The sequence below is a fragment of the Orbicella faveolata genome, unplaced genomic scaffold, assembly GCF_042242905.1.
Source record: "Orbicella faveolata isolate gen_17 unplaced genomic scaffold, um_ofav_v1 contig_34, whole genome shotgun sequence".
Taxonomy (NCBI): domain Eukaryota; kingdom Metazoa; phylum Cnidaria; class Anthozoa; order Scleractinia; family Merulinidae; genus Orbicella; species Orbicella faveolata.
The window spans coordinates 5,201,380-5,213,457 of NW_028301563.1; the positions used below are offsets into that span (position 1 = coordinate 5,201,380).

A 12,078-nucleotide genomic window follows, 5' to 3' on the forward strand; every position below is an offset into this window, starting at 1 on the left:
TTTCCATATTCTCCGGATCTCCGGTGCCCCAGATAACCAAAGTCACAGACTGTGACGTATTTCCGGCTATGTTTGCAAGTTTTTTTCAATTTTCTTCAAAAGAAAAAACAAAAGGCGCATGGCGAACAGTCCACCGATATCCTCTTCGAGAAGGTGCTTGCCGGCTAAAGGAAGACTGACTGAGCAAACAAACTTGTCTGAGGATTTTAACTTGACTTGACTCTTTTTATTTTTATTGCCTCAATCAGCAATTACACCATGTAAATCTAAAATTATCCTTTTAATTTACACCTTTTCACGTTCTGTTGTTACTATTTGTCTTAATTAGCATTTTTTGCCTACTTATTATTCAACTTGCTTTGTAATCATTCATTCAACTGAAGATGACAGAAGTTCTGTCGAAACATGTTTTTTAAACTTAAAAAAGTGGTCGTTTTCCTTAAAATCTTTACATGTCTGCTGCTATCTAGACCGTTAGGAACAAATTCATTGAAAAGAAGTGAAGCAAAGTGACTAAACGAAAGTGTCAAGATGAAAGCACGGAGAAATACTTCATTTTTACTATACTGACAAAAATCTTTTCGATGACCTTGTAATCTTTATTTTTTTCTTTGCTTTCCGTGATCCTTCCTTCCTTTTGTCTCTCTTTTTTCCCCTTCTTTCAGCTCTCTTTATTTTCTGCTCCTTTTAATAACATGCCGACTCTAAAATTCAAAGCTCAACCGACAATTGCGTTTTTCGCAACCGTCAATCAAATGGTCGGTGGCTCCTCCCAGCTCCCGACTACTGCCGAGCGCGCGGTAATTATAACCAAATCGTTGACAACGAAACAGTGCTCGGCAGTAGTCGGAATCTGGGGGTTCGCCAAACAGCGAATAACGCATTTGTAGGTTGAGCTTCGAATTTTAGAGTCCGTATGTTATTGAAAGACGCAGCAATTCGTCCATCTATCTGTCCATTTGTCTGTCTGTCTGCCCATCTTTCCGTTTCTAGCTATGAATTAGTAAGCTCTGTACAGTGGCGCAAATTTTACGTAAGGCGAATAATTAGTATATGTAATAGGACTACATGCTGTCCAATTTGGAAATAATTGGATAAAAAAAATTCTGAGCACAGCCAAAATTGGACGAGGCCGTAGGCCGAGTCCAATTTGGCAGTCCGAGGAATTTTTTGAATCCAATTATTTCAAATTGGACAAGCATGTAGTCCTATTACCTATTAATTATATAGGATCCAAAAACAGATAAACAAGGCAAATATTTTATCCTCTAAAGTACAGTATTTCTCACTTCGCTTTGCTCAGCACGTCACAAGTCAAACACTTTAACGCAGGTTTTTTGCTTCTTTGAGTGTTCTTGTTCTGATTATTCTCCCTCATCAGTAGCATCTATCTCTGGAAACCTAGCCGAAGACTCCATTTGAAAGTTTAGACATCAAAAAGGTGGAGAGAAAAGTCGGGAAATTCCGCCATTAACATAAAAAAACTTAGCGAGCTACAATCGCTCGGTGACGTTTGATGGCAGTGATAATAGCTGCAACCTGATTGGCCAATACTCAGTTCTTTTATTTATCTTGACATTTCATTGGTTGATGGAAAGTATCCAGATTTTTCTCAAATTGGACAGTTTGTTCAAAGCTAAACTAAACGTTCGAGCAAAAACTATCCAATTAATAAATAGGTCTGTTGGCAATATTGGATTTCGATGGAGCTATATAATTAGCGTATTAATCTTGCAACGTCACGCCTACTTATGATCCTCTCTCCTCCGCAGAGGTTCCCAATGGGGCTTTCGTTGTAAAAATCCGCTGGGCAAGGTGGGTGCGGGCGCAAAAGAACAGGATCCACTCCTGCACTCACTACGTACAGCGGACTCTCCCCACCTAAAACCTGTCAGAGCCTCTGCGGAGGAGAGAGCTTATGATCAACATTACTTGGCCAGGAGCGCGATATTAAATCCGGCTATTTGCGGTCAGAGTTGTTTTCTCATAATGCCAAAGCCCGCAAAACGAGCGGCGAGGTGGGTCGTTCCCTATCTTTACTCGGCTCTTCTACTCGTCTCCCTATCTTTGTGTAGGCCTTTCCACAAATATCCGCATATTTTTGGGGGGTTATGAGAAGTTTCCGAGATATTGATTCAGAAAATATTAATATAATTAGAAAGATGTTACGAAATATTCCTAGCTTTTTTGGGCTTGACCCAAGTGTTTTCCTCAGTTCTATCTTCTACTACTGCAAGATAAGTTTGAAAATTTTAGCCTGAGTGAGTCAAATTCAGTTTATTTTTAAAACAAAAATGAGAGATACTTAGAGGGTTTTTCAAGATGTTTAGAAACATTTTTGTGATGTTTAGAAATTTTTTGGAGAATCAGTTCGGTGAAGATATTTTAGGAGATTTTACGTGATGTTTGTGGAAAGGCTAAGCTTCGTGTTATGCACTTAAAAAATGTTTGTACAAGACGATATTAGGGTCTTTTGTAACTTTATTTAAAAATAAAAACCACATATAATTTTTATTAATTAAAATACGTACTGAGCTAAGATAGGAAACGTTCATGGCTCCCTCTGCATGCAATATTTCACCAGTTTGAATCGTTTCGCAAACTAATTAGCCTTTAGAAATTTCTTCTTTTTTATTCCATTACACCTCTCAATTTTACAAAAACTGGCCGAAAAACTGCCTAACCTAACTTGTACTCGATTAACGTACAAATGCTTGTAACTTTCGTGTAATTTTCAATGATATTCATATTGAATGAAAAGCGATATCTTCTCGTCAAAATATATATATATAAAAAATCAACTTTGATGGGTTTTTTAATGATTACTGATTAACATGAATTTCTTTTTAGTAGCTTGTGTTTGGCTATACCCCGTGCACACTACGCCGGAGAAATTTGAAAACGCAGCTTTATTCCTACGGTTAGACCTACCGTCCACACTAATCCGTCACGAAAACGGAGCTTTTGAAACACGCCTCTTCAAACCGGAGGAATTCGAAAACGCCGGCTTTGGTTGTAGTTAGGACGGAAAACATTTTGAAAACGGAACTTTTCGAAATCGATATGGCGTCACGAAAATCATGTGATTTCCCAGCCCGAGTTTTCCTCAAACACAAATCCAAAATGACCGGTGATTGTTGCGATTTCAAATTTCTCCGGCGTAGTGTGGGTGGAAAACATTTGACGGGTTTTCAGAGTGAAAACGCCGTTTTCAAATTTCTCCGGCTGAGCCTATATCAATCCCGAGAGAAGTATCTCAAACTAAGCAGGGTACTTAACAGGATGGTAAAATTAAATGAGAGGTTTCGACTCTGATGAATGTTCATAACTGCTTCATCTTGAAAATGCGACGTGGCTTTTTAATTGTTAACTGAATGCCATCTTTGATTCCATATGTCTCATTTCTATTTGTTGACTCTTTGTCGCGAAAAATCCTGTTAATCCTGTTTTTCAACCGGTTTGTTATGTCGCGTGGAAGAACGTCTTGTCCACGACCAAGTTGCTGATCATTCCTTTCTTGACGTCTTTTTCCAATTTGGTGACGTCACCAAGTAGTTTAAGTGACGTCATGACTTTGGAGAATCTTGGTGACTCTGCCGGTTCACGAACCTCTCTGTTGATGAGTGAAGCAAATAGGTTACATGTCACGTAACTAAATTGTTGTACTTGTATATCACTAGTACTTTTTTATCGCAGCAAATAGATCATTATGATGATGATGATGATGATGATGATGATGATGATGATATGATATGATATGATATGATAGGATGATACTTACGAGAAAGAAATTTCCGAGACTACTGTATTGCTTCCTAAAGCTCTTTCAATCTGCATGAGAAAAATGCATTCATTGATTGTCAGTGCTGGAAAATTTAAAAACTGATGATTTTACTAGCAAACAGTCGAATAGTGAGAAAAAGTAAGAAAAGTAAGACAGTCAGAAAAAGCTCTAAATACACGGCTGATGTAAACTTCTCCGGTCCAACCCTCTCTCCTCTGCAGCTTTAGCGTTCGTTATTTTCTCCCCACTTGAAATATGCCCCTTTTGAACTTCTGCAAAGGAGAGAGAGGGGGTCCACCCGTTTTTATCTCTAAGAAAAATTGTGGTCACGGCCCATTTTATTAGATCGCAAAAGGTGTAACTCACTTTTAGCGGAGATGCCGCGGCCGAGCGGTCGCCAAGCGGAGCTCCATACTCATATAGGAAAGAAAAGGAAGCCTATGAATGGATTTTCTCAGGGTTATCATGGTTAACGGTATTGCTCGTGGGCGTGTACGTAAGACGTCCAAGACGACGAAGACGACGAAGTCGCGCAAGATGGCGGCCATACTCCAATAATAGGTTGACAGATACATGCAGCCTTGGTTTACAGCGTAGGTACTTCTTTGATAACGGAGCTTCATGTGAGTGTGCGCTTTATAAAAAATGACGGCTAATTTCTAATGTTTTCGAAGTGCGTGTGAGGAGGATTTAGGTAAAGTTTTGAACGCCTAGTAGACCCATACTGAAACAATTAGATTATTTGGTCTCGATTTCTGTGCGTGATGTTGACTCGGGCTGCAACCTCGTCAACTATAAATCGCGCGATAGAAATCCTGAGCTCATAATCTAATAGACCTTTCCCGCATTCCAACAAACATTGGCGCCGAGTCGAGGATAGGGTGGACAAAAATATAGTAAATGTATGAAAATGTCTACCCCAACCTCGCTCTGGTGCTATTGTTCGCACGCACTGAAGTGAATGCGGGAAAGGTCTATTGTCAAGTAGAAACACAATTTAAACCAGTCATCGCGCGTATTTTCTTTGGGCTATTTTTAAAACTCTTTTGTTTGTTGCGTAACCGGAAAACTTCCGACTGTAGAGAAAAACTTTCCTCGAGTGTTAGTTTGATTTTTGTTATTTTACGACAACTGTTAATCTCACCTCTCTTTTCACGTTATTGGCAAGAATGCTGTAAGCTGTTGAATTCTCATTTGCATACCCACTGTGAAAATCTTGATTCAGAACGAAGGACACTTTGGTTCCTCTCCCTGGGATACAAAAAGACAAAAACAAACATCAAACAAAACATTAACGATTCATTAAATCTGGGCGACTCAAACGTACTATAACATTATCTCATCTTTGCGCTTTTATAGATCTGTATGGTACTCGATGTAAGATCGCAACGGCTTGAAATGGTGTTATTTATGCGTCCGGTTTTTCAGTTAGCAAGTACATTTTGTATTGCATTTTATAACGCATTGGAATGGGGCGCTAGTATCTTCGTGTAATTTATTCAAATACTTTTGGGGCAGTGCATTTTCAAGTTTTCGCCGTGCGGATCGCAGCTTAGTATATCCAAAATCCAAGCATCTAGTGCAGTTTGTCTCCGTATCTCAGCCATTTGTAAGCAGTCCCAGCATCGCGTTACAACAGTATAAAGTCTCTGTTGTTATCATGGGTTTTAGTTTGCACCGTTTTGTTCGTGTTTGTTTAGGTTTAACAGCATTGAATCACAAGTGGTTGATCGCCATGTAAATAAAGTGCGCGTTTAAACCGTTATTGCTCGCTGGGGATGGTTTCACGTCTTGTTGATAGCTTCACTTGGTAATGAGTAGAAATCATTATGACAATATATAAGCAGCCAAGCTTCGGAGCGAAGAAGTCAATCAGGTAAAATCAATTACAATCGACTTTTCCCGCCCTTTTCCTCGGCCACGTAGTTGAAAAAAAAGTTCTGATTGGTTCATGAAGCGGGTTCCGATTCCACTGTGTTGGATGCGAACTTTTTTTATCTTCTTCAACAGCACTATATTTAGAGAGTGTTTTAACGTGGATTAACTAATTAATTAAATGTTTTCTTTAAGGACGAGAAAACGTTTCGAGCACAAAGACAATCCTCGCGTGTCACTAGACGTGAGTTGAGGGCACCAAGTGAAGTAAGACAAGTAATCTTTATACCGGAGGTGTTTTTTTTGTGAATTCTCATGAAATATTCCTGTTACAGCTGTGGAACCCAATTAATCCGGTCACCAGCGGGTATAAACGTCTGGCCGTATCAAAGGGGTGGCCGTATAAAGGGATTCTTTAAGTAAGAAAATGACTGGTTGAGCTTGTGTTGAGGCCAGAATAAAGAGGCCGTATTAACGGGGTGACCGTAAGGCGGGGTTCCACATTACATGTAATATGCTTGCTGTATTCCGAGAAAAATTCTTACCTAAATCTGATTGCATTTCCTGGGCAGCTTTATCCTCATCAGAAATACGTGGGACTTCGTTTCTGCTGGAAGCATCTACATTCTCGTGTGATACTTTGATGGCTTGAAGTTTGCCAAGTCTCATCATCTTCTCCATTAGACTGACCCTGTGATGGTGCTGAGGTGTTACAAAGAGCTGAACAGATTCCTTCCTCTCAACTGCTCCAGATCCTGAACCAGAAGCCTGACTATCATCGTAGCTTTGAGATTGAGGAGGACTGGGCACACCGGAACCGGAAGCGGTATATCGGTTCAACTGCAAAGGTATACCGGCCTCAAAGATGGCGTCTTCGATCCCATGTGAATCGATTTCCTTCTCTTCGTCTTCTTTGACAAAGCCGGAGCCAGTTGTGATGGGTTCAACACCGGAACCGGATGTTGCGTCATCATATGGACCAGCAGTTACGTCGAAATGCGGATGTGACCAAACATCAGGAGAAGAATCACCGGAAGCGCTGCCAGGAGAGAACGCTGCATTCTCCTCGGCCTTGGAGATAATTGATCGCGAATTAACACCCCCACCATCCCCTCCTTGTTCACTTTCAGACTCATAACACCCGTCACCGGAAGAACATCCAGAATCAGATTCTGAGTCAGCGGAAGAAGTATCAAAGGGTGCGTCATCCTCACCGGAAGTGATATCCTGGCCAGAACCACTAGAAGCCGGAAGATCTCTTCTTTCACTTGCATTTTCGCCGGATGTTGCCTCGACAGGCGGACTATAGTCTTCAGAAGCCCTTGTCACCTTCTCAGGTGTAGATATTTCAGATCTGCGGATCAAGTGGAGCTCTCCGTCGCGTCCTCTGTCGTCTGCGTCAAGCTCAGCTCTAACAACAGGCCAAAAATTAACACCAGCAGAATCAACACCGGAACCGGAAATAGACTCCTGCTGATCACCTGTACCATCTTGCTGTTCGGCCTCTCCATCAAATCGAGACTCTGTTCCTTTCGTTGCTGACGCACGAAAAAGAGCGTCATTTTCATCCTCTGCAGATCCTGATTGACTTTGAGAGGCACTGTCGTCTTTGTGATCTGCTGGCTCAGACTTTTGAGACCTGCTTCCCAGCGCTTCGAAGTTCTCAAAGTCATCCACAACTTCCGGTATTGCTCCATGTACGTCATCAGCACCGGAAGCCTCCTTGCCTGACGCACTCAAGTCGTTCAGAATGTCTGGAAATGTAACGCATTCATATTAATTTTGCAAACTAAGTCTTACATAAGTCCTTAATAAGGGTACTTGCTGATTGTCCTTTGAATCTTTTCAGTCATTGCTTTGTGCGTCATTAGAAGCTTGGTCTAACCAATTAACTGCCTGAATGTTCTTAAACTCAGCCGCAGAACAATCTGTTCAGAAATTAACGTGTTTATTCCTACGTCGTCAGAGAAATTGTAAACGGCATTTCAGTGCGAGAAGAGTGAACTCAAGGAGGAGCGTGAAGGCTTGCGGGAAAATACAGTTCTCATCAACTCTTGCACACCCTGTTTGAATTTTTTTGTTTTCTTGTCTGTTTATTGTTTTATTTTGTTTGTTTGTTTGTTTTCAACCATGTAAGACTATAGAACCAGGGCATGACAGGCACAAAGTTATGTTTCTAGTCTTGGACTCCTTGAGCGGAAAGCAAATCTTGTTATTCAATGAGCTGCATTGTAACTCAAAGCATGATTAGTGGGTAGTTTGTGATAGAGTTAAAGCTGTTACCGTCACATTGGCCGCAACTGTACGGACACACCAGGTTCATGTAATCCTTGTAGTCACTCAGTTCACAATACTGGTGTTTCGCCCAGTCTCCACACTGCTCGTAATGATCGCGGCAGTCTGGTTAGAATTAATGTTGGCACAGTATTAGAGCTAGTCAGATTGGCAGAGTGTTAGACCAGTATACAAGAGAAACCTGTAAGTCGTTTGTTATAAGAAGCCAGAGCATTAAACGAGGGCTTTGCGCCACTCGGTAAACTTTTGTACCTTTCGGTGCATGCTTTGCAGTCTTTAAGCTACGCACTTAAGAACGCCGGGTAGCTTTGACAGTTGTGTTATAATTACTGCGCGAGGCGGCGGCTTTTTTGTTAGGTTAGATGATTATGAGTTTTGAATTAAACCGTAACAAGTTAGGCTCGATTACCAGCCGCTGTTCGGGAAAGGAGCCCGCGCTCCGGATATCGATCCTCCCTAGAGAGTTTCGGAAATCGAGCTCCATAGCGCGGCATTTTAAGTTGTTATTTAAATTAACCGTAAACAGTATGAAAAAAAGGGATATTGTACATTCAATCAGAATCTATTCTTGATTATTCCATCTAAACTGGTTATATTGGAGGGCCTTCGAATTAGGTTGGTTTTTGTTTGAATGAGGTTGTTAATTAATCATCTTCAGTGAAAGCCGCTTTACTGACCAGTTCAAGACTAAAGAAAATTAATTTTGATGAGCAAGACAGACGTTACCGTTAAGTGGCAGAGCATCTGAGAACTGCAAGCTTGCCACAACCGCTAAAACAACGAGGATCCTCATCTTCCCTACTAGACAAAATAACATTAATAACAACTTGTTTTTCCTGCTAAAAATTATTTCACTGGCTTCATCTACGTCAAGACATGACAGAGGGTTTACCAATGGCCCCAGGCCTCTATGGGTCAGCACAGGCCTCCGGTTTCTTGTTCCGGCACAGCTAGCTGATCGGCGGGTCAACTTTTCATCAAAACAGTCAGTAGTTCTATTTTATGTAGTGAATTGGAAACACGTCGAAAGTCCAGTGATAACTGGTTAATAATTCTTGTATCAACTGAAAGATACAGGTTTCTTATTGTATTCAATGTGAAATGTTTAACTGAGGCTAGACTCAGAATGAAAAACATTTCCAATGCATGAGAAAGTATATATTTTTCAAATTTAATTTTGATATTTAGTCTTTAAAAAATGTCTTTTTTTAAGATAACTTTCCTATAAAGATCTCACGGCCTTTTGATTTGAATATGCGATGGAACTTTCAGAAACATGCGACGACAAGAAAATAGAATTGCCTGAAAATGGCAGCGAATTTTTCGCTCCAGAAAAAAATCAACAATTAACCGGGAGAAACATGGCAAGAAATAGTTCTACCCTCACAAAGAAAAATGATAATTCTCTTTTTTGAAATTTCGATATACACCTATTCTTTGGTAAACGAAGGCGTTAGTTCCTATTTTCAACGGTTCACTTATTCGAGTACGAAAGCTCGTTCCGCTCTAAAGTTTGAATATCAATAACGATTTAAACTAATGCAAAACGAGTGAGACACAGTAAAGTTCCAAAATACAAGCGCACACACCTTTTTTCTGCTGATCCCGTTGCTTAATCTGTGAGAGTAAAATTTCGTTCTTGAATGGCGCACCAGAGTTCTGTGGTCTTATTTTCCCTCAAGATGGCAACCTGCTCTACCCGTCAGAATTCCTTTGTCTTCGTTAGTTTATTTTCGTTCGGTAGCGCCTTGAAAATGATCAAAGATTAATCATCCTAGCTGTCGGAGCAGGAACCAACAAACGAGCGTACCAGAAGACGCACTGGCTTGGATTTTTAGAGTCGTAAATTCAATTTCCTTTGCAAAGGTCAAAATCCCGAAATACATAACGGCGTGTTCGAAGTAATATCGCGCCAAATAGCTTTTTTTAAAACAAGAAATAAGCATTGTTGATTTACAGTCATAAGATGAGAGAGAATGTATCTAGCTTATTATTTGGTAAATAAGCACTAGAACCCGCTTGATTTTCCGCCCACTGGCTTTTTTTTCTTTACTTTTACCACACCCCTTACCAGACACAATGCAGTTAATCTTAGCATCGTGTCGTAATTAAGCCCAGTCAGCGTGTGAACTTAATCGTTTGCCAGAATATATAGTTCGGAGAAGTTCTAAATGCGAGCGACGTACTTTGACTACTTACAAGGGATGTAAAAACGAGGAATAAGGCCCTTCGCTCTCTCTGTTGCCCTTGGTTCTTCACTGCGCATGCTCGACAGAGCCATGGGTGCGGTGCTGTCAGTCTGGGTGCTGACAAAACCCTTTGACGTCTCTGGGAACAAAAAAATCTTTCACCAGTCTTTCATCAGTCACTTTCGCCCAAGAGAAATTAAGGCTTGGTCACGTCACAGAATTTCGGGTGTTCTTTCCATTCGCATCGATTATTTTAAGATAAAGGTAAATAAAAAACTGATTGAAACGGCTGTAAGACCACAAGAAAAGTACGGATGATCATCACATCGGCCAAGGCTATAGAAATTGGAGGAGTGTCTTATCAGTAAAATCTTTTCTTACACTATCACATAGACCCTGAAGTAGACCCTACCAAATTCTGAGATAGTTTTGATCGACTTCAGTGCGTCCAACATGTCGGGCGAAATTGAGTTGGTGCTGAGAACAGGAAGTGATCAACTGCTTGAAGTTCAGAAAACTGTGGATTTGTTTTTGTGCAAGTGTGAACACAACACTTCATCAGATACGTGAAATATGTTCACCTAAGACATGCTGCAGAATTATGAAACGATCGAAGAACCACAAGCCACGGCTTTCATGTTGGCTCAGCTTCCTTGGACACACACTAGTTCTTTTTTCAGCTTACAGAACATAAAGCAAGAGATAACAGACGGGGAATCGAGAGACTGAAGTTAGACAAAGGCGTGCTACTTAGGAACGGACCATTATTTTTTGAGGGGGTGGGGGGAAAGACGGTTGGGCAAGGTTTTGGGGCATGGATCCGGAATTTATTTTACTCACTTATAGATTGTGCATGTTTTTTCGGTGGGCAATAGCTTGTGAAATGGCTCCCCTTGTACGACTTTTTTTAGCTGTTCTTGCAGGCAGGAATTTGTTTTGGGAATTGCTCAACCCCCTTCCACACCCCCCTCCCAGAAAATAATAATGGTCCGTCCCTTTATTTGAAATAAGCTTAGTCTTTAAATTTTATTAGACGTGTTAGAACTGTTGTTGAAATATAAGTGTAATTACTTAAAGTTAAATGAGGTAGATTACCAAAACGCCCCCACAAGTAAACGCTCAGGGAAAAACGCTTCTTCACGAGTATGCAGCTTCCCACAAAGAAAGACTGACTGTATATTCCTCGTTCTTTTAAAGGCGCCACACCGAAGGTTTAAGTGTCTAAGAAAGCTTATCCTAATAAGCAAAAATCCCAGGGCGTTTTGTTGGGGCGTTTGACCTGTAACCGATGACGAAATGCGACATTATGCTTCTGTAATTTGCGGTGAATCTTTTTGCGCTACATTTCGATCTGTTTTTAATAAAAAATTGCCTTATCAGTGTTCCTTATCGTCAAATCATGATCAGTATATAAGAGGATTTTATAAATCTCCCGTGAATAACGGGACAACACTTGAAGCTGTGTGTCAACAAATCACAAAGCTTTATCTTTCCCCGTTCTCATCAGTGTTATTTTAATCATTTTGTCAACAAAAATGGAAATCTAACTTTCATGTTGCTTAATCTAACTTAAATTCGCACATATATCAACTTCTCTTCGGTTGTTTATGGTGAGAGAAAGACAGCTTCGACGCACATGTCTCTTCAAAGCGGTCCCGCCTTAGTGGCATATCAATCCGAGACCGCGGGTCCGAGGTCACTGTAGCTGTTCACGATTTGGATCTGTCAAGGCATTCTCAGGCTTAGAGTTGGGCGAATTAGTCTTATAATGTAGAAATCAATGGTAGATAGTTACTTTCCAGTGGGGGAAATGGCAAGTTGGGGTGGCGAGAGTGTTCTCGTCATATTTACACTTCCCTTGCTTTTCGCCAAACTGTCCTTATATGGTAAGTGGCGCTTGACCCTCGCTAGTCAAGCCGGTATGAGCAGGATCAT

The 12,078-nt window shown here is 40.8% G+C and overlaps 1 protein-coding gene across 3 annotated transcripts; it reads right to left on the reverse strand.

Annotated features, from left to right (window-relative positions):
• Positions 1-2,463: 2,463 nt before the first annotated feature.
• LOC110055781 (uncharacterized) lies at positions 2,464-9,764 on the reverse strand. Of its 3 annotated transcripts, none has more exons than XM_089271728.1 (7): positions 9,544-9,764; positions 8,681-8,752; positions 7,943-8,059; positions 6,205-7,413; positions 4,929-5,035; positions 3,782-3,831; positions 2,464-3,613 (listed from the first exon to the last, which is right to left on the reverse strand). In XM_089271728.1, exons 2-7 carry the CDS (start codon positions 8,745-8,747, stop codon positions 3,463-3,465), a joined length of 1,701 nt encoding a protein of 566 aa, XP_089127854.1. In that variant the 5' UTR covers positions 8,748-8,752; positions 9,544-9,764; the 3' UTR covers positions 2,464-3,462. The 3 variants fall into 3 exon arrangements, with proteins under 3 accessions (XP_089127854.1, XP_089127855.1, XP_020617842.1); XM_089271729.1 differs by having other exon boundaries at positions 8,681-8,755; XM_020762183.2 differs by lacking the exons at positions 7,943-8,059; positions 9,544-9,764 and having other exon boundaries at positions 8,681-9,071.
• Between the last annotated feature and the right edge of the window lie 2,314 nt (positions 9,765-12,078).